We start from the raw sequence: 27,500 nt of genomic DNA on the forward strand, positions 1-27,500 counted from the left end.
GTGCTAGCGTGATGGCGTCATTCACCAGACCCGTGGGTGCACGGTGACAGTTGTAGCTCTGAACCAATCATGGTTCATTGTACTGCCTCTCATGCAACAACGAAGACTTCTTATCTTAACTGTGTTATCTAGTTGCGTACATTATTTGCTTACCATGGAGAAATTAATTACTACCTGTTGGTAATAAGACTATCTTATTGAGGTTTGGAGCTATAGTACAAGTACGAGTATTTAACAACATTTATGGCACCTATTAATGTGAGGTGTCAAGCTTTCGAGAGACTACGGTGTCCCGGTGTAGAAGTTCGCTGCGCACTTGCGTGGTTCTGTAGTGCCCATTAATTCACTTTACATAATTACACTCCATAAAGAAATATGATGGCAGTCGAGCGAATGTTGTTAAACATTTGCAAGATTCTACTTGTTTAGAAATCCTTTCCAAACACGCTAGTTATTCTTCGCCATTTGCCACTTAATTAGAACACACACACACACACACACACACACACACACACACACGTAGAAAGAGAGAGAGAGAGAGAGAGAGAGAGAGAGAGAGAGAGAGAGAGAGAGAGTATATTTTTTTTATCGCTGTCTTTCTGCAGTACATCCCCACTTCACAGTACACTCCTGGGCAAACGTGCTCTGCCTGTCCATAAAATAGAAAAAAAAAAATGGTGACGTTTTATTTCATTTTATTTATTTATTTTTATTTTTATTTATTCATTTATTTTTACAATGAAGAGACCCATTATTCGTGAGCGTCACTTAATGTGCGTCACAACTCCATGTTCAGCGGTGACTCACATCCTGAGGCCGCTTGTTGTGTGCCTTGTTTGTCTCCTCGGCAGTCGGCAGTCCATCCGTAGAACTCAGGAGCAGCAACGCCGCGCCTCGTCACTCGGTCAAGGCGCTGTCGTTCCTCTTCGTCTTTTGTTGTGATAGAAATCTGAAGCTTAACCATGAATTAGAAATATATTTGGGAATCATGAATCTTAAGGAATAAACAACACTGTTCTTAACAATTAATAAGATATCGTGACATGTTTGTTTGTTGTTCTCGAGAGTAATGTTCCAAGACATTGAGTAGGACGGGCAGAAGAAAGTGATCGCTGCAGCCTGCAAGAACGTGTCATACTAGATTACCCGAACAGTACCAAAATGGCAGCGTCGTGGCAGGTAGTGTTATATGTGTTTGTCTTAACATGTAACTGCGCAACGTTTAGAGATGTACTTGAATTAGAGCCTAAGGAGACTTCTACCCGAGTCAGGATCAAGAGGAAGGCACAAGACTGCCGTGTGTTAGAGGTGAAAGGGACAGGCCATCAGAATATATTTGACACCAAAGCAGTGGCGACGCTATCCAGTTTCTTCATACTACCTCAGCCGGGCTTCAACAGCTTGGTGTTTCGGGCGAAGGTGAACAACAAATTTAGTCCTGGATCTTGGACATACTCCAAAGAAAGTCTCGTTGTCAGCAGATCTCAAATGGAAATAAATTGGACTCATCCGATGTGGATTCCTGTCGAGATTAAATACTTCAAAACCGACGTTTCTTTCGGACGAGACCGACATGCACTGAAGGTGAAGGTGGGGAGAAGCGTGAATGAAAACCTCATCACTCGCTGGTGGAGAACTCACAGCTATGAAGGATTTGCTGTTGAGGCCGAGGGACCCGTAAAGGTCCTCTTTAACTGCAACCCGTCGAGAGCCATGGCTGAATCTGTTACCGACACAAAAGGGGAAAGACATATCGTGCTGATCGCTTCACTGGGCGGCTGCTTCTTGCTTGTGATGGGGTTGGTTACTGTTTACCTTCTCGTTACTAGACGCTCTCCGCCACTGCAGGACTACCCGTGCAACACGCCACCTCAGTCTCTCCCACTAGTAAGTTTTTTTTTTGTGTGTGTATGTGTAAAAATGGATAAGAGAGAGAGAGAGAGAGAGAGAGAGAGAGAGAGAGAGAGAGAGAGAGAGAGAGAGAGAGAGAGAGAGAGTAGAGGAAGGGGGATGGAGAAAGATACTTGTTATTCTGCTGAGCCTCATGCTTCCTGTTATTTCCCCTAGCAGCTTCGAGGACGCCCGACCAGAAAAACTGAATCCAGTGAAAACATCTACGAGTCCATAGAAGAAAGCACTTTGAAAAAACTTCGTCAAAACCTGACTGCAGACAAACTTTCTTCCAACCTGAGGAACCAATGTAGCAGAGGTTCAGCCGAAAGCAACGACAGCACGAAAACTTCCTTGGATTCCATAGCCCAGATGCCTGATGACGCTCAAGACGTGTTGGGTTTCTCCCTTCTGGAAGAAAAGGAGGCGTTGCGGGATCACTTTGGTCTTGATTCTCCGGTCGAGAGTCACTACGTAGAAATGCACGGCATCGTCAGCCGCACCTCCAGCCTCAGCAAGTAGTTATCCTTCCACACTGTTCGCCAGGGAATATGAATGTCTAGCGAGCATTGTAGACTCCGTGGAGAGTTTATCTTTCGAGTATACTTTCACTTGAATGACCGCTTGATGCATTTCTCCATTTGTCGCTGGTGACCATGCGGGGCAGGAGGCTGCTCACACTTGTGGTAGTCCTCTCCATAGTGAGGGAGTGTCCTTTACGACCATTCTTTAACTGGCGAAGTAATTATGATTATAATACTCTACTGCTTCACGCTGACTTCAGCAACAGAAGTGGCTCATTGACGTTGAGGTTAGCACAGCGAGTATTCATATCTACTGCCATTGTATCACATGTGTCTTGTAAAAATAAGAGTTAAAATCCAACTCTGAGGAATATTTTGACATGATCTTTGTGTATTTAATGCAAGGCTTACATAATCAATGCCTTGTCGTATATGTGTTTATTATTCTGATAAAGTTATAATTATGAATTAAGGCCCTAAGTTTCAAAGAAGTCAATATTATTTTCTACAAAAATCAGGCATAATTTTTTTTTTATATATAAATTTTACTGTTATTCTTGACTAATTTATATGATAGAATCATCATCATCATCAACATCGTCATTTTCAGTATTATCATCATCATAATCGTCATCATCATCATCAGCAGCAGCAGCAGCAGTAGCAGCAGCAGCAGCAGCAGCAGCAGCAGCAGCAGCAGCAACAACAGCATCTCCATTATTATTATCAACCCCAAAATCTTCATTACTATCATCGTCACAACCATTATCACCACCATCATCAGCAGCAGTATCATTATCAGCAGCAATATCTCCATTATTTTAATCAACACCATCATCTCCATTGCTATCATCAACACCATCATCTCCATTACTATCATCGTCACTATCATCATCACCATCATCATTATCATCATCATCATCAACACCATCATTATCATCATCGTCATCATCACTTTCGCTACTGATTTAGGAGAGGCGTGCAGCGTCACCCCACATGCCGACTCCACTCCCAAGGGTTGCGTGAAAGCCTTTTCCGTTCCGAACAATTGCTTGTGTCGATGAATTTGTTCCTGACACCTTTGGTCTCTTAGTGGTAGTTGCCTGATTATATGGAAAAGATAAATAAATAAATAAAAAGAACCGATGGAGATAGTTATTATTCTTGTGTTTTGTTTACTTGTACTCTCGAAAAAAATAACAATATGTTTAAGAAATATTACTTATTATTGTTGTTTTAACTGTTTTACCTTTTTTGAAAATGCATGTTTTTTTTTTTTTCCGTTGATCATCAAAAATCAGATGAAACATACAAGCGAATAAACCTGAACTTGCATCACTTCGAGAAAGTCCCACTACCACAGTTTTATCTGAAACACATATGCTTGAATAACCATAAAGTCACGCTCTCATTAGTAGTTGAATATTACATGGACGGCAGCTTCTGGCAACTGGTCACATCCTTTTTCTCTTATCTCACTCCACTCCGTGCCGTACTGGTAGAACCCTTCTCGCTCTCTAGGACTCGCTTCTGAGTCCTTATTTCCATTCATTACACTCACCGTCTCTCCGTAGTCATGGCTTGAGAAGGGTTACCCGTGCCGCTGCCAATGTGAGAGTCGTAAGGGGGAGCATGACCGAGGCAGGGCCGAGGAGGCACTGGCCGAGAGGAGGACGACTGTGGACTTGAGCAGCTCTTTGAAGACATTGCCATTACTACCAGCCAGCAGCCATGGTACGAGAGAGAGAGAGAGAGAGAGAGAGAGTGTGTGGGGGGGGGGGGGCGTGCTTGCATGAAATGAACGCCAGTGTGTGTGTGTGTGTGTGTGTGTGTGTGTGTGTGTGTGTTCGGGGGATTTGCGCGAGGTGAGCGGTGGCAAGGCAGGCCTCTGAACGAAGTATGACTTAGTGGCCTTTCCTGACTAGTTTAACTGAAACATTTTCCACTAGTGCTTTATACAATATTGATGCTATTTGTAGAATGTTGCAGCTCATGTATGATCAGTTATGTAACAAACGTTAGACTGAATTTCCTATGAGGGTTCGGGGGAATAAGCCATGACCTTCTCATATCTGGACTTTAGTAAAGCGTTTGACCAGGTACCCCATCAGAGGCTCCTGAGCAAGGTTAGGGCACACGGGATAGATGGGAAGGTGTTGTTAGGCTGGATAAGGTCATGGCTAAGCGACAGGCGACAAAGAGTTGTAATAAACGGCTCTAAATCCGAGTAGGGTCATGTAATTAGTGGGGTTCCACAGGGATCAGCATTAGGTCCATTGTTGTTTTTAAGATATTTCAATGACTTGGATAATGGAATTAGTAGTGATGTTAGTAAATTTGCGGATGACACAAAAATAGGTAGATTAACTAGGTCAGAATCGGATGTCATCGCTTTGCAAGCAGATTTAGATAGGATGAATGAATGGACGGACAGATGGCAAATGCAGTTTAATATCAACAAACGCAAAGTTCTTAGCGTAGATAGAGGAAACCCACGCAGTAGGTACACAATAAACAACGAAACTCTGGTAGGTTCAGGTGCGGAAAAGATTTAGGAGTTATAGTTATCTCTGAACTCCGTCCAAGAAAGCAATGCATAGAGGCCAGAAACAGGGAGAATAGGGTATTAGGATTAATTTTTAGGAGTGTTAAAAGTAGAAGGCCCGAAATAATATTAAAGTTATATTTGGCGCTCGTCAGACCTCATCTAGACTACGCTGTGCAGTTCTGGTCCCCTTCTTCTTCTTCTTCTGCAGCTTCTACACGCTCCGTGTACACAGGATCCGCCGCAGTAGAGATGACCACTGACTTTCCACAATGTAGTTGCCACTAAATATGTATCTCCATGAAAGATATATGTGTATGGGATAGTAAACTCTGCATTCCACGGATAACATGTCATAATTCCAACTGCGTTTCGGTTTCGGCAGCCTTTGTTAAGGTTTACCTTGAGATCTGACAAACAAAACAGGTTAATAGCGTCATGTCAATGGACATCACGTAACTTCCGTTATTATTTCTTTCACCAATAAGACAGAAGCTAGCTGTTCTATTTCTTTAAAATAAAATTTATTAATTTTATCTTTGTTTTCTCAGCCTGAGAATTACGATGGTCCGTCCAGACCATCGTTCCTCCAGTGGGTGCGGGGAGTTGTGTGGAGCCTCGTGGAGTACGTGAGGTGGTGCCTCACATGGCAGCCTCCTGGGACATCACCAGATGACACTACCTTCGACAAAGTGAGTTTCTCGACCCCACACAAAACTTGACTTTGTAATCAACCTCCCCCTTCTTCCTCCCCTTCTTTGCTTCTGAAGCACGGCATCAGTGAAATAAAGGTTTAACTTGTCTCATCCACGTTCCCTCCTCCACTACCTTTATTTCCTTCATGACAGGTGATTTTAAGTGGAAATGTAAGTGAATCATCAGGTTGGGAGTCTCGGGAGCCCCTTTTAGAAATTTTGGTCAAACTTTTGCTATTGCCTTAGGCATATCAAAAGCTTTTGATAAAGTCTAGCACAAAGCTTTGATTTTCAAACTATCCTCCTACGGCTTCTATCCTTCTCTCTGTAACTTCATCTCAAGTTTCCTTTCTGACCGTTCTATTGTTGCTATGGTAGACGGTCACTGTTCTTCTCCTAAATCTATTAACAGTGATGTTCCTCAAGGTTCTGTCCTGTTCTGTCATTCATCAATGATCTTCTAAACCAAACCTGTTGTCCTATCCACTCTTACGCTGATGATACCACCCTGCACTTTTCCACGTCTTTTCAAAGACGTCCAACCCTTCAGGAAGTAAGCAGTTCATGCAGAAAGCCACAGAATGTCTGACTTCTGCTCTCTCTGAAATTTCTGATTGGAACAGCGCAAACCTGGTATTGTTCGATACCTCAAAAACTCAATTCCTCCACCTATCAGTTCGACACAACCTTCCAGACAACTGTCCCCTGTTCTTCAATGACACTTAACTGTCCCCTCTTCTACACTGAACATCCTCGGTCTGTCTTTTATTTATAATTTATAATGGAAAGTTCACATCTCATCTCTAGCTAAAACAGCTTCTATGAAGTTAGGTGTTTTGAGACGTCTCCGCCAGTTTTTCTCACCCTTTCAGTTGCTAACTCTGTAAAGGGGCCTTATCCGTCCATGTATGGAATATGCTTCACATATCTGGGGGGATTCCACTCATACCGCTCTTCTAGACAGGATGGAATCAAAGGCTTTTCGTCTCATCATCTCCTCTCTTCTAACTGACTGTCTTCAGCCTCTTTCTCATCGCTGTAATGTTACTTCTCTTGCTTTCTTCTACCGCTATTTTCGTGCTAACTGCTCTTCTGATCGTGCTAACTGCATGCCTCTCCTCCTCCCGCGGCCTCGCTGCACAATACTTTCTTCTTTCTCTCACTCCTATTCTGTCCACCTCTCTAATGCAAGAATTAACCAGTATTCTCAATCATTCATCCCTTTCTCTGGTAAACTCTGGAACTCCCTGCCTGCTTCTGTATATATATATATATATATATATATATATATATATATATATATATATATATATATATATATATATATATATATATATATATATATATATATATATATATATATATATATATATATATATATATATATATATATATATATATATATATATATATATATATATATATATATATATATATATATATATATATATATATATATAAAACAGAAATAGAACATATGAATGAATAAAGATTTTGGTTACGATAGCCAGGGTTAAGTACAATTTACTCTCCGCAATGAAAGGAGGCTGACCAAGGACTCAAAATGTAAATAAAAAATAGAGTTGCTTCTTAGATAATAGCATATACTGTAAAATAACTTCAGAAGGAATAAGGCCAATTTGATTATACTGATGTCTTAATATTTCCATTCAAGTCACAAGAAGATGACAATCAGGATAAGATGTAATGTTCCAGTTTACTTAGGGGGAATGAAAAGCTTAAATTTGTGATTAATATGAAAGCGTTGCACCTGGTTGGGATGCTTTCAGTGCAACACTGTGGAGGCGAGGCTGCTGGTGCTCGGGGCTTCCGACACTGGCAAATCAACGTTCATGAAGCAAATGAGATACGTCTTCGGCGACACCTTTCCTGCCAGTGAGAGGCGAAGGTAAGCCCGTAGTCACCTATGTTCACCTACGTTAACCCTACACTGTGGCCAGTAGATGGCCAATAACTTTATAATGAATGCTATACAAATATATTCGCTAATGCAGTTTAGTTTAGTAAGTGCCGTGGGATGCGCCTTATAACGAATCTTAACCTCCACCCCACCTTTTTTTTATATTTTGTTCTTATGCTGCTTCACCAAAGTTGTTGTTATTTACGTTGCTTTAGATAGCGTGTTTTCATATACTTATAGATTCACGTCTATTTTATAGGTGATATCTGGTGTTTTATCTCCAACACTGTTTATCTGTCTCTATCATGTACGTACTTCAGAAGAAAAGACGAAAGTAAAGGGTAACATAACCTGATAATGTTATACTCCACATGCTGTAGTTAATTTTTCCTGGTCTCTTTTGCACTAATATATACAACAAGGGCACTGGCCACACCTCTTTCTTTCTTTCGGGTGCCGCTGCGCATGTGAACGGGGTACTGAATGCCTGCTCGTTTTATTTGAAGTGCATCAAAATACACAAGAAGTATGAAGGCAGGCGATTTTTTTTTTCTCTTCACTCATAAACTGCTTATCGATTTCTACTTATCTGCTGCTTAACATACATCTAGATTCTAGATAGTGATGCCCATTCAGATTTTTTTTTCCTGGGCGCACTGCTGTGCCTTGGCCCTATGGACCATACTCTTTGAAACCTGGCACTTTTTTTTTTTTTTTAATATAGCCCTCCACTCTTCCCAGTAAGGTATAAATCATTGCAGGCTCTTGTATAAAGCTGAATAAGAGCCATGTTACCCACAGACACCTGCCTTACATTCGCCGAAACCTGCTGGAGAGTGTGCACAAGCTAGTGGTGGCTATGGACGTCCTCGGCGTGCCTTACTCCACCGCAGCTGCGCAGGTGTGTGTGTGTGTGTGTGTGTGTGTGTGTGTGTGTGTGTGTGTGTGTGTGTGTGTGTGTGTGTGTGTGTGTGTTGCAATCTTATTCTCACAAAAAAAAAAAAAAACGAAATTTGGTGGCGTGGAGCAAGTTAACTCTTCCCTGTACATACTCCCATCTTTTCCCTGCAGGACGCCGCACGAAGGTTTGTGGACATGGCTCCCCTCGAGACATTCTTCAGCGACGACTCACCTATGGACCCGACCGTGGTGGAAGAGACGCAGACGCTGTGGGCGGACGAGGGTGTGCAGGAGGTGTTTCGTCGCGGTAATGAGTACCACCTGATCACCAACGCCGACCACTTCATCACCAGTGCTGCCAGGATCCTCCACTACGATTACCTCCCCTCCATCGACGACATCCTGCGCATGAGGTGAGCAGCGCCCCCAGTGTGTAAGTACAGTACTGCTGGTCGAGGTTGATTGCTTCAAGACCACAAAGTGCTATTACGTTTTTGCATTTTACTGGCATTTTTTTTTCTTCCTCTCTCTCTCTCTCTCTCTCTCTCTCTCTCTCTCTCTCTCTCTCTCTCTCTCTCTCTCTCTCTCTCTCTCTCTCTCTGATTATTTCCTTCCCTCCTGGAGCCGCAGACAATCTCTTAACTTCGTCCGTTGCCCCTGCAGGTACCCAACGCGATGCTCCGTCACCTCCACCTACGACGTGGGTGAGATGCGAATGATGATGCATGACATGGGTGGAGAGCGGGCAGCCCGCGGAGAATGGGTGGCGCACTTCCCACGTCCCACTGCTATCCTCTTCCTGGCTTCTCTTGCCGAGTATGACCAGCACGTGGAGGAGGCCGAACGGGAGGGTGAGGTGTGTGTTTTTCCGGACATAGGACCATATTTTGAAACACTTCCACTACTTCCAATAGGCTGTATTTAAAGTGGCACGGATTTTTAAGGTTGTTTTTACGGTTCTAGTGACAGACAGGCAAATTTTCCACATCATTAACAGGAGAAGCACTCTTAAGAACCTAGCTAATCATCTCTGTGGCCTTCGTAAGTTACCGTGATGAAAGAGCAAAGCGTTTTCTGAATACGGACAGTATTTAAATATATAGATCATGAGAGGATGAGAATCGGGTTTTCTTTTTGAAGGTTGGATTGTTGTGGAAGTGAAAAAATAAATAAAATAAATAAATAAGTGGTATAGATTCTGTTTTTTATACTTGTTGTTGTTTTGTCTTTGTTTAATTTGTCTTTATCTGTGTTTGCATTTACATATTCTCTCTCTCTCTTTCTCTCTCTCTCTCTCTCTCTCTCTCTCTCTCTCTCTCTCTCTCTCTCTCTCTCTAACATTTTTCTCAAATTTCCACCAGGTCTCGTTTTTTTGCTCCTCCTCATCCTCCTCCTGATCTTTGTCCTCTCCTTCGTTCTCCTCCTCTTGTGTTTTATCGCTTTCGCTTCATTCTAATTTTTGTCCTCCGTGTACCATCCCCTTCCTCACCTTCTCCTATCACCACCACCGTCCCTCACACTTCGTCCTCCCTCCAGAAAAAGAACAGGGTACAGGAGAGCCTGGATATCTTTGAGGCCGTTCTGGAGTACCCGCCCTTCCATAACTCACCCGTCATTCTTCTCCTCAACAAGTCAGACATCTTCAAGAAAAAAATCATCTACCACTCCCTCGCACACTACTTCCCCCAGTATGACGGTGAGTGGACGCTGCAGGTTTTTAGTTAAGTATCTATACGTTTGTCCAGAGGTATATGCACGAAAAATGTAGTCTGAATATAATGATGAGCTGTATGCGATTTTGTTGTGGGGAGTGGAATAGAAGTTCGATTCTTTATTTATTTTATTTACTTATTTACTTTTTTTTTCTTTTTGTGTGGGGAGAAAAATATTTATGACAACCAAAACAAGGTGCAGGAAGATTTTTTTTTTTTTTGTCACTTTCTAATATTAAAATATAAAACTTCCAAAATGAATTTAGTAGCTTCTGCAGATGACTCAATACCCAGCAGTGCAAGATATAATGATTTATTCGCTTATTGGAAGTGAATATTATAATGAAAGGCTTTACATTTCATCCACATCCCTTGCTTTTCCAGGACAGTGTTCTCAAAGAGTCATTCAGAAGAGGATTTTAATGCCATGATATCGACTGCATATTTTGTTTTCGCTTATTTCCTGAAAGAAAGTAATGACGTCAAGACGGGCCATTCTTTAAGTTTGTAGGTGGTCATTAGTTAAAACCCAACGTTCGCGCTTATTTTCGTAAAGTATAAGCCAGAGGTGTGTGCTGTGGGAGATGTGCTGTTACTCGCTCATCTGTGCGGCTAACGGCAGAATGTGTATTTTGACCTTCATGTCCACCTGGCGGGGAAGTAATTCGCTATCTTTAATTGACAGCGTGTTGCCGCCAGTTGGGTTATTTTTATATGATTCGATGAAAATCAGACGTAAATGCAGACAATGTTTCATTCGGCTAATGCCTGAAGACATTTCTTATCCTGGTATAGCATATTTTTAATTAATCCACATTTATGGTTTGCAATTAATTATATTCATCCCAAGCATTTTAATTCGAATCACCTGCACCGGTAAGTCACTGATATCAACCCCTCTCTCTCTCTCTCTCTCTCTCTCTCTCTCTCTCTCTCTCTCTCTCTCTCTCTCTCTCTCTCTCTCTCTCTCTTATTTGTTTATAAATTCTGGACAAGATTTCCAGTCGTTGTTCTCTCAAGTTGAAATTTAAAACGAAAAAAAAAGCTCATTCTGTTTATTCTTCATGTTACTACTCGCATCATGCTCAACAGTGACTCATTCGCCCACTCCTGCAGGCCCCGACGGAGACGAGGACAAGGGGAGGGAGTTCCTGTCTGGGTTGTACGAGAGGTTGGCTGTCAGGCACGGTCGCCATTACGTGTCACGTTTCACCGAGGCTACCAACACTGAAAACTTCAATTCCATCTTCTCATTCGTGAAAAACATCGTTAGCAGGAACATGATAAGCAGAGGCGGTTTGCTCTAAGTGAACTGTGGATGCTAAGGTTATCACTTATTTTAGTGTTTCCCGAGTATCTATATGTTGTTGGAATTATTATTATTATTATTATTATTATTATTATTATTATTATTATTATTATTATTATTTATTATTATTATTATTTTTTTTTTTTTTATTTAGCTATTTTATTTAGTTGTTTTCTTGCCCATAAACCCCGTCAGTATTTATCCTGCCTAATGGCGTGAAGGATTGATTCATGACATTTAATTTCATTTCATTGTTATTTTGATCCATTAAATATACCCTGGAGAAAATTACATTGAACTTTTTTTATTTATCTATTTATTTTATTATTTTTAAGCTTGAAAAAAAAAAATGGAAGACAATATTAGTGCCAGTTTGATTTTCTTGATAGCATGTCTCACTAAATCATAGTTTAGAACACGTGTGTGTGTGTGTGTGTGTGTGTGTGTGTGTGTGTGTAGCGTATAACAATAATAAATAATCTGGCAAGACATATCACACTAATGTTACGTTAGATTTTTACTGAACGCTTCCAGTGTTGCCACCTGCTATTGTACGCAACAGTATTTCTTACCCATTTGTAGTCTGTAAAACATGATACAAATTTCCTTCGGGTATTAGTATTCAATTTCAAAACTATTTCGGAAGTCCATAGCATATTTAAAGGTGCTTTTATTTTTATTTCCATATGAGTAAATAAGTATAAAAATGGCTAGGTGGCAACACGAGAGAGAGAGAGAGAGAGAGAGAGAGAGAGAGAGAGAGAGAGAGAGAGAGAGAGAGAGAGAAAATAACGTGAAATAGAAAATCTCACATTTCTCTAGCAATATATGACAAATAAACATTCACTATGTATTAAACTAACAATTTAGCTAAATAGAAATATTTACCAATGAAATCAGAAGACCCAGACAGGCAGGCGTGAGCGGGAACCAACGTGCAGGCGCCGCGGATCGATGGTGGTGGCGGCGGCGGCTGAGCACTGTGCTGAGTCTCGGGCCGCTGTTGTTCCCTCTCCCTGCTTCGTGTTGTGATCCAGGTGAGTCTTGTGACACACAGGACCGTGAATAGCGTGAGGAGAGCGTGGTGGGGACGTGGTAGGCGTGGGCGGGGCATGGCGGCAGAAGCGGCATGGACACTCCATGGGCGGGAAACTGGCGGCCATGACACGTTTTGTATTTGTAACCCACGCCTTCCCGCCGCGCTACGCCACGCCCTCGCCACACCGCCCATGCACGCCTCACACTCAGATGCCATACTTCAGGTGCCCATAGTAGTGTGCAAATGTTAATTCTTAGCCCACGCCGGTGCCTGGCACCCCCCCCTCGCCCCCACCTGAACGCCCCCTAGTGATGGCATGGATGCCCTTGGGGAGGGTGGTGGTGCCGCCCTGTTCACGTGGACATGCCTCATTGATCCCTAGGGTTTATGCTGTGTATGGGTTGTACTTGTTACATTTCACGCAGTGGTTGTTATTTTTTCGATTTAAGCCTAAATGCTGCACGTGTAGCGGCGACCACCCCTCGATTATCATTTGTAGGTTAACCCTAACGCCGTGTGTAAGGTAACCAACGCTTGGAGGCTGGTAAAACTTTTCTGAGCCTAACAGGTTAGTAGTATTTCATAGGACAACTTAATACTGGTATATTTTAGCAAGAATAGGCATTAGCATTAAGTTCCTAACCCAGCTTACTACTGTTAGTAGTCCAAGCATACCAGTTTTCGTTTAGCATTATTTGATGGGACCTAGATAATGGTCTGGATTTGTTTTAGCGAGTGGAGGTATTAGTATGAAACTCCTGACTACCTGAACCCAACCAAACACTACTTGTACAGACAATCTACACCTAGCAGTTGGTTGGATAGTTTTTGATGGGACTGAAGTGTTCTATTTTATCAAGTGCAAGCATAAAATTGAGCTCTGCACCCCAGCCTAACATTACTTGCACAGCTCATCCAAGCTCATCAATTTATCTTTTGTGGTATTTGAGGGAACTGAAATGACATTTTGGATTTGTTTTAGCATTAAGGCTGACCCAGCCTAACACTACTAGTACAGCCCAAGTCCACCAGTTTGGTAGTATTTGATGAGACAATGTTCTGGATTCATTTTAGTCCTATCAGGCATTATCATGAAGCAAGTGAGCCAGCCTAACACAGGTGCATGTAAGTTTGAGTGCTAACCAAATTAATGTTCCTGGAAGTAGTGCCTAACTTTATTATTATAGGTTTACATCCATATTGTATTGCCTGAACAATTTTGCAGCCTCCAAAAGCCCGTACATGCTGTATGATCTGCAAACTGTGTAAATAACTTATTACACTTATCTTATCTTTGATATCAAGAACTCTTTGACTTAGTTGTATCTTTTTCTGCAGTGTTGCAGCATGCCGTCATCACTGGATTGCAAGGTGTATGTGGGAGATCTTGGGTCAGGGGCATCTAAACAGGAACTGGAGGAAGCTTTCTCCTACTATGGACCCCTGAGAAATGTTTGGGTGGCCCGCAACCCCCCTGGCTTTGCTTTTGTTGAGTTTGAAGATGTTCGTGATGCAGAAGATGCTGTGAGGGGTCTTGACGGCAGGTGGGTCCTAATTGCTTTTTGTATGTAGTATTGGTGTACAAAAATGTCGATACTGTTGTGACTGTTGTAGTAACTTAGATGGTACTGTAAGTGGGTAATAGATGTTCATTTTGGATTTTTTCTGTGTAACACTGGTAAACCAGTGTATGTTGTTGGGCCAGGATGTGTGTGGCCAGCTGTGCTGTGCCTGGGCTCCTGGAGTGTAGTATGGTGGTCTACAAGACTGTCCTTTTCCACCAGTGTCCAATGGGACTAAGATTGTGAATAGTGTGTGGTTGTGGTGCTTTTCCAAGTCCACCCTGTATTGGATTCCCAGCCTGTTATATAGATAGTTTATTTGTTGATTAATTTATATATTAGTTTTTTGGACATTGTATGATTAATCTCCATTTGACTTACCTAGTTTATTTGTTTGGATTCCCAGCCTGTTATATAGATAGTTTATTTGTTAATTAATTTATTTATAAATATTTTGGACACTGCATGATTAATCTCCATTTAACTTATCAGTATTTGTGCTGCACATATTATCCTTGGGACACAACAGGCTTATTTGTTCTTGTGATTTTATACTATTTGGATTTAATTATTGGTATATGTTTATAACTATGTATCCTCTTATGATGCCCTTGTAGGACAATATGTGGCCGACGTGTCCGTGTAGAGCTGTCAACAGGCAAGTCCCGCAACAGATTCAGGGGCCCGCCACCTCGCCGTGGACGACCCTTCCATCCAGAGGATCGCTGCTATGAGTGTGGGGAACGTGGCCATTATGCTAGGGACTGTTATAGGTACAGCCGGCGATACTCAAGGTGAGTTTTTTCTGTGTAGGAATATCAGCTACATGATGAGAGTTTTAATTTCCATCTGGTAATTATTGCACGAATTCTCAATTTCTGAGCTTTGGTCAATAAGCCTATGTTGTCATCAGAGGCCAGAATCAGATCAAATTCACCTGATTCCTGTTTTCAGGGTTTTAAGCAAGTCAAGGGTTTTTCTTTCTCTTTTTTTTTTTTTTTTTTTTTTTTTTTTTTTTTTTCTTTTTCTTTTTTTTTCTTTTTTTTTTTTTTTTTTTTTTTACCATAATGTTTCTTTGTGAGTTTTCTGTGATGCTTAATCTCTGGCTTAGCCCTGTCATGTGGACTTGTTTTGTGTGGTCTACTTAATCTAGTTATGTAAAAGGTTAAGGGATGATCACCTAGTGGAATTGCTATTGACAGAACACTCATATTTTGTAGGCAAAACGGCTGAGATCCCCATTCCCAAACCTCGAGTAGTCAAAGATCGGCGCTCTGTCGATCGATCGTCGCAGTACGACTTGAATTTGATCTTCTGGCCACACCTTGAACTTCATGGCCTCATTTGTAAAGCTTACTGCCTGCCAGTCAGTCAGCGTAGACTTCTCTCGTGCTCTACTCGAACATCGCAGTTACATGAGCGTTCAGCGCTGGTTAAACAACGCAGTTACATGACCCTACCTACGTGATCGAACGTCAGACCTTCAGACAACTCTCTTCCGAGATTCATGACTCTTGACAGGCACAGTAAGCTTACTGGTGTAAAATTTGATTCATGGTTGTTTTGTTCTAATTTAGGTAGAACTTATAAATTATGTAGTCCCCTTCATTTTGTTCAATTAACCATTTTCAGCCAGAGGCAGTTCATGTAAGTAAATAAGAATAGTATATTGGAAGGTGTCCATTGTGCAAATCCATTTATGGTCATTCAGCATGAATTAGACATTTTGTCTTCTCAAATTCAGCATTACAAATGTTATAATGAGATGCTGCAGTTGTTCATTGTGCATTGCTGAAATGACCATAAATATTTTTAATGGTGGAAGAGCTGTTGTAATGCTTTTCATGCCTATACTGTTGGTCATGCCTGGTTGAATTGAAGCATTTCTGGCATCCAGGCACTAGTTCTGTGCATGGCAGAATGTAAGCTTGATCCTCATGAGTATGGATGTTAGGCAGTCTACATAACATCCTGGTGAGAAAAAAGTTCCTCAGATTTGCACAAGTTACTAATCATAACTTTGCCCGAGGATCTTAACGTAGCACTCATGCATCAGATACTCCAGGTCAAGAAGTAGGAGCCGAAGCCCTCGTCGCCGAAGATCCTACACCCGCTCTCGGTCCCGCTCACGAAGTAGGACCAGGGACCGCTCACACTCCAGGGACCGAAGTCGATCTAGGGACAGGTCCAGGTCCCGCTCCCGTTCCAGATATCGCAGCCGTAGTCGCACTCGGGAGAGGTCAAGAACACCTTCAAGAGACCGAGACCGTGAGAGGGAACGCTCACGCAGCCCAGAGGACAGAGGGTAGGTTGTTTTGATTGAATGCCTTAATGAAGTACTGTCAGCTCAGTCATTCCACAAATGTTATATTTTCAAATTGAATTATAGGTATTATAAAATTTATTTGAGAGTTGTTTGAGAGTATCTGTAGACCTTGTATTTGCATTACTGTTCTCATGTTTTCTTTATTATATCACTCACTGGCTTCCAGTCAGTCATTAGCTTCCAATATGAGCAATGATAGTGGATGGCTGTGATCCACAATCTCTTAAGTAATGCAAGAGGGGAAAGATTACATGGGTTTGGAATGAATTATATAGGTGAAGGATGGTGATAGTGGTTATGGATATAAAGCCATCATAGTTAGTTCTGTGAATTATGAGAATGGTGTAGCTATGGTTATTGGTAATGGGGAATGAAAGATGGTAATCTGATGGTTTTGGTAAGTAAGACTGGCGAGTTCCATATGGAAGTAGTATGCACTCTCTCTCTCTCTCTCTCTCTCTCTCTCTCTCTCTCTCTCTCTCTCTCTCTCTCTCTCTCTCTCTCTCTCTCTCTCTCTCTCTCTCTCTCTCTCTCTCTCTCTCTCATGCAGTCTGCATCACATTGTTTACATTGTTTAGGGATTCTTGCCCCACAAGATAAGTAGATTGTCGCAACTAGGTTAGGTAGACAGTAAAGAAAATGCTGGGAAATACATAAAGAAAGGCAGGTAATATCAGGAGATACCTTCAGATAAGCAAAAAAAAAAACTATTGCTTTTTAAGGCTCTTTATTTGAATGTGCAGATTCAGATTCCAGAAGTTTCCATCAGTGTAACAAAATCATTTAGAACTCCTGTATCTCGTCTATACTACCTAAAGGATGTTTCATCACTTTCTTTACTTAGTGCATGCAGCATAAAAATAATTAGAATGGCCAGGAACAGTTGCACCAAAACAAAATTTAACCAACCATACAGTATTGATATTGTAGGACTTAAATTTAAAAGAATTCAGGGTAAGTGTTGGTGTTTGCTTAGTGGTGGGTCTTTAGGTCTCTAGTAACTTAACTGTACTGGTCTAGATCTCTCTCAGGTCCCTGTATGCCTCATTCTGAGTTCTTGAGGCCCACTTTCTTACATGTTTCACTCTCAAGAAAAAGATAAAATCTCTACAACAAGGCAGAACATAAAAATATGCATTCATAGACCATACTACTGGGCATGCTGATTGGTTTGGAACCTACATGACATTCTTTGGCATTATTTCTGATTCTGCAATATAGGTGTACATCAGACTGTCTGTGTCACAGACCACCGTAACCAGTGCTTGATGGAACAGTTGGTAAATTGAGGATATAATTTTTACTTTTGATTCATTGATATAAATAATGATGAAACTTTTATCAGATCCAGAAACTAAGAAAAATACTTGTAGGAAATTCAGATTTGCAGATATTAATTTGAACCTCTCATCAGACGTCTTTGTTATTGTTAACCAGGGTTCCAGGAAAAATTTTAGTAAATGTTGTAACTGATTATGTAGGGCCTTGATGCAGTGTTATTTTTCATGATTGCATTATACACTCAAGTAGCAAAACATTTAATGGTCCAAATTTTGCTGTATTTTGTTAAGTATGTACCAAAATGTAGGAAGTTTTCATATTCTGCCATCAACTACTTTGTCAAACAGGTTTTCTTTACCTTGTCAGTAGATAACTCCTTGTTTATTATGGGCATCAGTATTTGAGCATTTTCAAAAGAAAATTTATATTTACCATGCTCCCAGCAGGACTTCTATCTTCTATTAGTTTTTGCTTTAATTTAGGTGTAGGTAATCTTGTTTGTAGATGCTATCTGAAATCAAAGAAAGCCTAGTTGTTATTAATATATATGTGTGTGTGTCAAAATTAAAACTTAATTTCCATTATTTATTTTTTTGCAGTGACCGGAGCAGGTCCAGGACACCCATGGAGAATGGTAGCCCTAAGAAGGATGAAGACACCAATGAGTGATCTATGCAACATCCTAAAAGTTTTCACACTGTATCACATTAATTTTGTACTTTCCATAAATGTTTGATTCATTTGTAGTTTGTAATGATGTGTATCCAAGTGCAGTAAAATAATCACCATGTGGGTGTGCAAGCATCAAATACTGAGAAGGAAAAAATATTTTGATTCATTGTATTAGTACTTGGTTTACTGAAGAAATTGTATGGGTTTCTGTTTTAATAAACTTGAAATGATATTTTGTGCAATATACCTTTCAAATTTTAATGAGAACTAAAACAAAAGATGTAGATTGTATTTTCTGGTTATATAAATGTTTAGTTCCAGTTAGAATGCATGACAAGGCTGGCTGGCTCTCTCTCTCTCTCTCTCTCTCTCTCTCTCTCTCTCTCTCTCTCTCTCTCTCTCTCTCTCTCTCTCTCTCTCTCTCTCTCTCTCTCTCTCTCTCTCTCTCTCTCTCTCTCAATAATTGGTAGGCATACAAAGGAATGATGTTTTCTTCAGTGACTTGGTACAGAAGAAAAGAACATCTTGGAAGGGTCTATGAGCTGTGATAAACATTGCTAGACTGGGGATTTACCATACACTTGATAGTTGGATATTGAATTTGGGGTCCATCTTAAGAGCATATTGCCTATGCTTGTGATGCCCACATTATGAAATCTTTCATGACATATCAGCACTCCAACTTAACCAGGTCATTTTACTTTCCTGTCAGGAACATGCCATGTTTCTTTTTAGAAAAAATAGTGGAGCCATTTTCTACACCGCTATAGCAGTCCAGAGTAAAGTATATTGTCAGATTAGCATCACTGGCTGCTACCTGTTAAGAATCTGAAGGTCAAGAAGATGCAATGATATCCAATATGCTATATTTAGTAAGTGGCTGACTACTTGCCTACCCAGATGTTGCTAGGAAACTTCAATGAATACTTGTATGTAAATGATTGGCTAGCAATGGAGACTGACAACATCCTGATATCCAGATGATTATAGGAAGAATAAATTATCAAATTGAAGCAGTCATTTTGATGTTTATTTGAACTATTTTGCAAGTATCGGACTAGTCAGGCAACAGTACCCTAGAAACATTATCTTGGAAAATAATAGGGTATCTATTTTTTATAGAGAAATTTTCATTTAAATACACTGAAATGTCTGCATGCTGTTTTATCACTTCAAAACCCTATTATTTAGATCACGAATATATATATATATATATATATATATATATATATATATATATATATATATATATATATATATATATATATATATATATATATATATATATATATATATATATATATATATATATATGCACATACCTACATCCTTTGAAAGTATTGCATTGGCACATAGTGATCTCTCTTGTTTCTTCGTAAATATTTATCATAAATAAATGAAGAGCTAAAGGATAGGGGATTTCTTTTCAATCTGATGCAAATTTATACATATTGCAGTAATTGCAAGAGTGCGAGTAGTGGTATTTCCGTAAAATTTAATTTTCCTTACTACAAATAGTTTCTTGCCCATATTAGCCTTGAGGTCTGACAGAGTGATACTTTGATCATGAGAGCCACAAACCAAATACTGTTTGAAAACCTACTCTTATATTTTATCATAACGCAGTTCTCGCATACCCCCGATTCATATATATATATATATATATATATATATATATATATATATATATATATATATATATATATATATATATATATATATATATATATATATATATATATATATATATATATATATATATATATATATATATATATATATATATATTATTTATTTATTTATTTATTTTTTTTTTTTTTTTAATTACATTTTACAGTCCCTATGTTTGAAAATAAATATTCAGATATTCACAAATACATCGCAGAAATTCCAAGAATTATGAAAATACTAACATGTCCCCTTGCTCTGATATGCTAACAAAAAATTATGAATGTACTGCAAAACTATAAGAAATATTTTGTGCATAAATTTATTTCTGGGAAGGCACCTTCAACAGGTTTTCATATTTGCTTTTGCTTTATTTATTTATTCATTTTTTATCTTATACACTTTTAGATGATTAAGAATTGAGGCACTTAATTGTCTTGGTAACACGGAATCTTCACTGAAGTAATATCGATGTCGTCCACAGTCCATCCCTCAAAAGTCGTCAGAGGTATACTTAGTTTTTAATACAACCACTGAGTTGCCAGTGAATATATGTACTATGTTACAAGCATTTATCAACATTATTTGATTGGAAAGGCTGGTGAAATTTATATTACAAGTTGTGCATATACTAGTTTTCTCCCAACATTTTAGTGGTAGAACACTATTACTACTCCACAATGTAAGAAACATATACAATCATGATTATACTTAAATATGGAATGTATAATTAGTAAATGTTGCACTATATTATAAACAAAACAGGCATGCAAATGTGACTTATATTTCTAAACCACCCTTCACATTTGTGTGAAGGCACTCTGAAGACCTTGGAGTGTATTCGTTAATCCACTTGCCGCAACGGCACTTAGTGGATGTGTTCAGTGGGTAATCTTGAACTTGCTGGACCCAGTATTTTATTGGCTGGTCCCTTGGCTAATGAAGAAGGCCCTTTATAGGAACTAGGATGGACAGTACTTGTTAATGGGCCTTTGTTGAGGTTGCTAGGTCCCTTATCTAACCCTGAGGGGCCTGATGTGTTCTCAGACGGTCCTTGATTGATATCGGCAGGACCTTTACTTATACAACTTGGACCTTTGTGCATTTCTAGTGGTCCTTTGCTCAAATGTTTAGGACCTTTATTTAGCAAGGCAGGACCTTTACTCAGATTTCCTGGACCTTTCTGGTGACCTGCTGGTCCAAGGTGTAACTGGGAAGGCCCATGATTCAGTCCAGATGGGCCCTTGCTAAGTCCAAGAGATTTCCGCCGGAGTCTAGTGTATTCAGATTTATCACTGATGTCCTCAGGTGCAATGCTGCTGGAGCTGAAAGATCGAATTCTGCTTACACATGCTTCCAGATTTTCGTTTGCTTCAGGTTTTAAGTATGAGGGTGATGAAGACATTAATGCTATTTCATTGTTTTGTTTTTTCTCATCTTGATTCTCTTTCATCCTCTCATGCTCCTCCTCCTCCTCCTCCTCTTCCTCCTTCTCCTCATGTTCCAAATACCCCGCACGCATCTCGTCTTGTGTTGTTTCACCTTCCAGCTCACTAGAGGACAGCGCATAATCGAGGAGCTGGTTAATGTTAGCAAAATGGTCAGCGTTATTGTTTTCTTTTTGTAAATTACGTTGTTTTTTAAGTTCTTGTTCTATTCGTAGTTTCTCCTTCCTCTCTTCCTCAAGACGCTCTTCCTCCTCCTGCCTTAATTTTTCTTGTTTCATTTGTTCTTGAAGTTGTCGCTCCTCCTCCTGTAGTTGTAGCTCCTGTTGCTGAAAGCTGACGAGTTGCTGTTGAACTTGATAAAGCTGTTGTTGCAGTGAGTGGGCTTGCTGCCCTTGGTAGTAGAGAAGTTGCTGCTGCTGGACATGGTGTTGCTGAAGCAGTTGTTGTTTCACAGCCTGCTGCTGGTAGAGAAGCTTTTGGTTGATTGGTTGCCGTTGTGCTCTAAGGAAATTGTCTTGTTGTTTCTTAAGGACAGATGCTTGCATTTGTTGTTGCTTTTGAAGATTTTTTTGTTGTTGCCAATGTTGATTTTGTAGATGTTGCAATTGTTGCTGGAGTTGCTGTTGGTGTTGTTGTATTTTTTGTTGTTCTTGTTGTTTTTGTTGTCTTCGTTCTTTAATCCTTTTCTCCTGCTCTTCCTGTTGTTTTTGCACTTCTTGTCTTCTTAGTTGCTTTTGCCGCCAATGTCTTTGAACCACCTGGGGATCCAAAGTGCTATCCTCTGCATCCACAGATCCTTGGAGATACAGTACAACATTGCCGAGGTCCAATTTGCCATCTGAAGGATTTCTACGGGCATTGGTTTCCGCTAAGAGTTTATTTCTATCTCTGGAGGCTTTGATAGTATTAAAGAAGACGCTTCCTGATGGCAATTGTGAGCGAGGTTGAGGAGAAAGGGAACGAGGTTTATCCGGAGACTGGGGAGAAAGGGTGGCATGAGAAGTTTCGGGTGGAGGATGAGGGGAGAGAGAGCGTGAGGTTGTGGGGGCTGCAGGAGAGAGGGAGTAAGGTGTCCTTGTCTGGAGTCCTGGAGAGACAGGCTGTTGGGTGGTGGAGACGGAAGGAACAAGGGTAGGGGCGTGAGAGGCGCGTGGCTGCCAGGGATCCTCGTAGCGGGGTGACCTCTGGACAGGGCGTGACCGGTGGGAGTGGCCATGCCCTGTCCAGTCCTCGCTTCCACTCATCAAGGTCAGTTGGTTGTCAACCCGCTGTGGGAAATCAAGAGGCCATCAGGCAGATATTCTTTTTTTTTTTTCAATTTTCCTTAGTATTCATAAAGTAATACTGGCTGGGACAATATGTAACGACAGTATAACTTTGGAAAATGATGTTTTGTGAAGCACAGTGATAGGTTTCATGAATGGTTGCACATTTTACTATGATTTTAGTTTGGAAAGCTTATGCAAGATCATGAATTCTGATTGGCTACATTCATGTACTCTTTTTTTTTTTTTTTTTTTTTTTTTGTAAATTTAATTTAATTTCATTAATTTACTTTTTTATTACGCAGATACCGAAATGACCTGTTATTAAATACTTGGCTCATGATTAATGAATCAAATAGAAAAGTGAATAAATCATAATTCACCTTATTACTACAATGGTAGTTAACATGTACACGTATTATCATCGGTACTGTTCTACCATCTATCTCGACACATGTTATTTTGTACTGTCTGACTATACTATCTACCCGACAAAATGTGCTTGATAATATGGACATTAGCGTTGAACGTTTATCTCAAATATATCTGATGCGATAATGCACATCTCTGCTATGACTTACGAAGATGTCGCATTTCTGTTGCCAAGTAAATTGTTCCTACATGTTATGACAAGTCAAGAAGGTTAAAGACAACATCGGGTCTGAAAAGTGATGCTGTGCATTATAGAGGTACTGATCGAGCGTAAGCCAAACAATCCGCCAACACCAGAACTAGCACGTGAAGTGAACTCATTTGAGATGATGAATACTTATAATGTCTAATGTGTGCTAAGTATTATTTACAATTTTAGATACATGTGTATCATTGTGCCATTAAGCATTTTCTGTAAGAAAAATGAAGCATATAATAACAAGTTACTGAAGGCATTGATGGTGTTTGACACAATACTGTATGTACACTTGTTAATGATTTGCTCGTATGTTCATGAGCGACGTAAAACTGAACAAAATTTTCATAGGCTGCACGACAGGTATGAGTAGGAAAGAGCGCCGCACTTGGAGTGGTTTATACAACCCGCTGGGTAGAATCCCTGCTTACCTCGGCAGGTGGGCGTGGTAAAACCAACAGTATACAGTTATGTACTTATGCGCACATAACACTCTTGTTCCCTCTTAACGTTCTAGTTCCTTTGTAGGACATCTGACATATTACCTCGACTCTGCAACAACTCAATAAATCAATAGAAAAGGTTGTTTAGTCCTTAGTTTCTTATGTTTTGTCCAACGATGCCATGCCTTAAAATTAAAGGATTCCTGAGGAGATATGTATGATACACGTTTTTAACACATCATCATATCTTTTCTCACTTCCATTCATACACTGACAAAAACTGTAACATCAAGAATGTCTGCGGTGCAAAACAATAAACACAGGTAGTCAGCCATCCAGTGTGGCTAGAGTTCTTTCACAGTACGAGCACACCACACGCAAACATGTACACGCTGCAGCACAACACACACACTAACAGGAGCAAACCCGCTGGCAGGTGATGAGGAAGGATATGGAGGCACGAGACAGAGACTAGCAGAGAGTGCCACCACTAGTGCTCCACCGAGTCACCGTGGCACTGCTACTAATGCCTGTACGTTCTGGCACCACTGCCAGTCCACCAGTCCAATACTTACCAACATTCACCAAAGGGACTGCGAGGAACTTTCTTTATTTCTTTTTCTTTTCAAATAACCAGCATGCAGTGTTTAAAGTGCAACAATTTCAATCTTCATTTTACTGCCTATGGCTATCTTAGCTTGCCTTCAGTGGATTTTGATGCTCTTTAATGAAAAAAATAATAATTCGTCAGTATAGCCAGTATGTTTTGTTTTAGGATCCACGCACATGAAAGTGAATCTTATGGAATCATGGGTTATTATAGTAGCTGCAGATCGTACAGAAAAAAAAGAAAAGTAAGAACGTAAAGCAACAGTATATGTTAAACTAAGAATACTGTTAAATTGAAATCCATGATTGGGCTACGCTGTATTTACGTAACTGTCACAGAAATCCACATTTCTTTTTCGGTTTTGATATGGCAATAATGTATGCGATATTTCCGTAGAGTTTGCCCGCCACGAGCTGACAACTCTACCCGTCAGATCGTCGCCAGGCGTCCGTCCCTCCCCGCCCTGTGATGAAACTTCCAATATCTTGATTTTTTTTCTTTTTCATGAACAATTTCATTACCATGCCTGTTAATTCATACAACTCTGAGTCAAGGAATGCCATTAGTATTAATATCCCAGGAACAAAGTTCGCAAGACCTCAACGTGCAAGGGAATGTATTACTTCGTAGTGTTTCTTTACCATCAAACGGCATTTTTTCTCTTTCAGCATTCATACATATATGTATTCTTATATTAGTCTCGTAAGGGACAACCATACACTGGCAAGCATTACAAAACAGATCCTCCATCATGACAGAGTTCACCACAAGTGTACAGTACATAATTACGTATGTGTGATGTGCGTCGCCGTTTCATTGGACAGTGCCACAAACTTCTCAGTGGTGTCCTTTGAGTCAGAGAATTAGACAATTGCTGTTTCAAGGTAAAAACTCAGAAGGTGTGAAATTTATCGTCCGTCTAATGGATTTTCTCCTAATGATGGGTGGCGTGGCTTTGGACGGGGGCGGGGGAGAGGGTGGAGGTAGTGGAGCCGCTCGCCCCTCTGCTGGCTCCCTGGTATTGATTAGCGCCTTCTGCTGCCCCACCCGTCTGCACCTGTGGATGTAAACGCCTGTACCCCTCGCCAGCTGAATGACAGTCTCACTATCTAGTGAAGAAGACACACACACACACACACACACACACACACACACACACACACGATAACGCCCCAGAAGGCGCCGCGCACGGACCGGTACAGACTCAACGCGATTCCCACCATGGTGCCAGCCATCAATCAATAGTATTTCCCTTCTTGATTAGACTTAGCTTTAGGATAAATGTTAAGTATTTCCCCATCCCCTCTGTACATTTTCAGTTTGTTAACTGCCTGAAGAATAAACCATCTATTATTATTATTATTATTATTATTATTATTATCACACACACACACACACACACACACACACACACACACACACACTCATTCATACGTCTCTTGACCTCCAAAAGGGTCAAGACGTGTGTCAGTGCTCCTCGGAGCAGTCACGGGTCAGAATGTGACTATCCCCCTCCCTGTCCCAACCCAACCCCATCCTTCAGTGACAAGTGGAAGTACAACACTATTAAAGACAAATTATAAACAATATTTGGACACTGAATGAAAAGATTGAATTTGCGTTTATCAGAGAACTTTGATAAAGCTGGATCGTGAGTGGAATGGGCGTGCAGGGTAGGTGTGAGGCATGAGGGTGGACACAGCCGACAAGTATCAAGTGCTAATCTTGACGGGGCAGGGTGTCCCTTAGCACAGGGATTCTGCTAAGGCAATCTAGAGTGGCGATGACTCTGCCACTCTATACCACCATTACCACCTCCTCGTGAGCGAGGCTGCGACCTGAGGCTCAGGAGTGCCGAGCTTTGCCTGGAAGCCGCCACACAACACCAAGCTCATATTATAAATTCTTTCAATTTTCATTGTAAAACACCTCCATTTGTCACTGTAATCCCCCACACTCTGTAACAGCTAAGTACCCTTTAATATTAATATGTATATTTTCACCCTCACGGCTGCAACATTAATAAACAGTTTATTATTATTATTATTATTATCATTATTATTATTATCATTATTATTATTATTATTATTATTATTATTATTATTATTATAATTACTATTATTGTTCCCTCCACATAATTCGTAAACAGCTTTTGACTTATCTTTTATCCCCTCTTCCTTCCATGTTTCCCACGTATTGCTAACGAACAGTATATTTGTCATATCTAAAGTTTCCTTCCCCGCCTCGGTTCTACCTTAGCGCTATGTATTCAAGCAGGCTGAGCCTACAAAATGTGTATTTGTAGCCAGGTTGTTCTTGAACTTAGAAACAAAACGTTAATTGAGTATTGTTGTTGTTGTTGTTGTTGTTGTTGTTGTTGTTGTTATTATTATTATTATCATTGTTATCATTATTATTATTATTATTATTATTATTATTATTATTATTATTATTATTATTACTATTATTATTATTATTATTATTATTATTATTATTATTATTAGTAGTAGTAGTAGTAGTAGTAGTAGTAGTAGTAGTAGTAGTAGTAGCAGTAGTACTCTCTCTCTCTCTCTCTCTCTCTCTCTCTCTCTCTCTCTCTCTCTCTCTCTCTCTCTCTCTCTCTCTCTCTCTCTCTCTCTCTCTCTTAAGTGCACATTCCATCATGCTAGCTTGAAGGAATTTGAGTTGAGTGCCACACCACAGGCTGTTCTAGAATGAGGGAGGGACTATTGGGTCTACGACCGCCACTGTTAAGGGACCCACTTGGAAAAAAAAACAAAAAAAGAAAAAAGAAACTGATAGAATGCTTTATTTGATCATATCAATTTTACTTTAATATCACAGAGTTCTTGCTAATTTATTTAATTGCAACGCTATTTTATGTTCTTATACACTGCCGATAGGAGTAGGAATGTGGATAATGTGTATATGAGTGTCTGGTGCTTTGTCTAGGCTTCCGAGTGTGGGCTCGCCGGCATACAGTAAATAGATGGATAGATGAAACTATTCTAGAATGCAGGCGAGTAGGAGTAGCTCACGAAGCACACGGTCACCGTACATCC

The 27,500-nt window shown here is 40.2% G+C and overlaps 5 protein-coding genes across 12 annotated transcripts in view; 3 read left to right on the top strand and 2 right to left on the bottom strand.

Moving 5' to 3' along the window:
- LOC135102964 (UPF0415 protein C7orf25 homolog) overlaps positions 1 to 3,553 on the top strand; it is an 18,741-nt gene extending 15,188 nt beyond the window's left edge. The window contains exon 10 of the mRNA XM_064008714.1: positions 2,071 to 3,553. The gene's annotated coding sequence lies outside the window, so the exon portion shown is untranslated. The remainder of the gene's footprint in view (positions 1 to 2,070) is intronic.
- Positions 3,554 to 3,789: 236 nt separating this feature from the next.
- On the top strand, positions 3,790 to 12,533 carry LOC135102966 (guanine nucleotide-binding protein G(q) subunit alpha-like). Of its 4 annotated transcripts, none has more exons than XM_064008723.1 (9): positions 3,790 to 4,148; positions 5,511 to 5,651; positions 7,445 to 7,563; positions 8,377 to 8,476; positions 8,647 to 8,888; positions 9,139 to 9,331; positions 10,012 to 10,171; positions 11,280 to 11,513; positions 12,397 to 12,533. In XM_064008723.1, exons 1-8 carry the CDS (start codon positions 4,146 to 4,148, stop codon positions 11,492 to 11,494), a joined length of 1,173 nt encoding a protein of 390 aa, XP_063864793.1. In that variant the 5' UTR covers positions 3,790 to 4,145; the 3' UTR covers positions 11,495 to 11,513; positions 12,397 to 12,533. The 4 variants fall into 4 exon arrangements, with proteins under 4 accessions (XP_063864793.1, XP_063864794.1, XP_063864791.1 ...); XM_064008724.1 differs by having other exon boundaries at positions 12,400 to 12,533; XM_064008721.1 differs by lacking the exon at positions 12,397 to 12,533 and having other exon boundaries at positions 11,280 to 12,272.
- Positions 12,534 to 13,881: 1,348 nt separating this feature from the next.
- Positions 13,882 to 18,608, top strand: LOC135102968 (serine/arginine-rich splicing factor 7-like). Of its 2 annotated transcripts, none has more exons than XM_064008728.1 (4): positions 13,882 to 14,079; positions 14,715 to 14,891; positions 16,154 to 16,402; positions 18,304 to 18,608. In XM_064008728.1, exons 1-4 carry the CDS (start codon positions 13,883 to 13,885, stop codon positions 18,371 to 18,373), a joined length of 693 nt encoding a protein of 230 aa, XP_063864798.1. In that variant the 5' UTR covers position 13,882; the 3' UTR covers positions 18,374 to 18,608. The 2 variants fall into 2 exon arrangements, with proteins under 2 accessions (XP_063864798.1, XP_063864799.1); XM_064008729.1 differs by having other exon boundaries at positions 16,163 to 16,402.
- Positions 18,609 to 20,348: 1,740 nt separating this feature from the next.
- Positions 20,349 to 24,390, bottom strand: LOC135102962 (zinc finger protein 853-like). Of its 2 annotated transcripts, XM_064008708.1 has the most exons (3): positions 24,245 to 24,390; positions 23,817 to 24,031; positions 20,349 to 22,760 (listed from the first exon to the last, which is right to left on the bottom strand). In XM_064008708.1, the coding sequence occupies exon 3, from the start codon at positions 22,734 to 22,736 to the stop codon at positions 20,913 to 20,915; it is 1,824 nt and encodes a 607-aa protein (XP_063864778.1). In that variant the 5' UTR covers positions 22,737 to 22,760; positions 23,817 to 24,031; positions 24,245 to 24,390; the 3' UTR covers positions 20,349 to 20,912. The 2 variants fall into 2 exon arrangements, with proteins under 2 accessions (XP_063864778.1, XP_063864777.1); XM_064008707.1 differs by lacking the exon at positions 23,817 to 24,031 and having other exon boundaries at positions 24,245 to 24,384.
- Positions 24,391 to 27,222: 2,832 nt separating this feature from the next.
- The window catches only part of LOC135102971 (uncharacterized), a 3,431-nt gene continuing 3,153 nt past the window's right edge, over positions 27,223 to 27,500 (bottom strand). For all 3 annotated transcript variants that reach the window (XM_064008734.1, XM_064008736.1, XM_064008735.1), the window contains exon 6: positions 27,223 to 27,500. This exon is cut by the window's right edge and continues 76 nt beyond it. In XM_064008734.1, the coding sequence (XP_063864804.1) occupies positions 27,447 to 27,500 (54 nt within the window). In that variant the 3' untranslated portion in view covers positions 27,223 to 27,446.

Source organism: Scylla paramamosain, chromosome 8, assembly GCF_035594125.1.
Source record: "Scylla paramamosain isolate STU-SP2022 chromosome 8, ASM3559412v1, whole genome shotgun sequence".
NCBI classification, from domain to species: domain Eukaryota; kingdom Metazoa; phylum Arthropoda; class Malacostraca; order Decapoda; family Portunidae; genus Scylla; species Scylla paramamosain.

Excerpts from the sequence above, each read along its gene's own strand:
- LOC135102966 (XM_064008723.1), top strand. Across the intron at positions 5,652-7,444 it reads ATGACACTACCTTCGACAAA|TGCAACACTGTGGAGGCGAG; the intron begins GTGAGTTTCTCG and ends GGATGCTTTCAG. Across the intron at positions 10,172-11,279 it reads CTACTTCCCCCAGTATGACG|TGACTCATTCGCCCACTCCT; the intron begins GTGAGTGGACGC and ends CATGCTCAACAG.
- LOC135102968 (XM_064008728.1), top strand. The coding sequence starts at position 13,883 with ATGCCGTCATCACTGGATTGCAAGGTGTATGTGGGAGATCTTGGGTCA. Across the intron at positions 14,080-14,714 it reads GTGAGGGGTCTTGACGGCAG|GACAATATGTGGCCGACGTG; the intron begins GTGGGTCCTAAT and ends ATGCCCTTGTAG. Across the intron at positions 14,892-16,153 it reads TACAGCCGGCGATACTCAAG|ATACTCCAGGTCAAGAAGTA; the intron begins GTGAGTTTTTTC and ends CTCATGCATCAG.
- LOC135102962 (XM_064008708.1), bottom strand. The coding sequence starts at position 22,736 with ATGAGTGGAAGCGAGGACTGGACAGGGCATGGCCACTCCCACCGGTCA.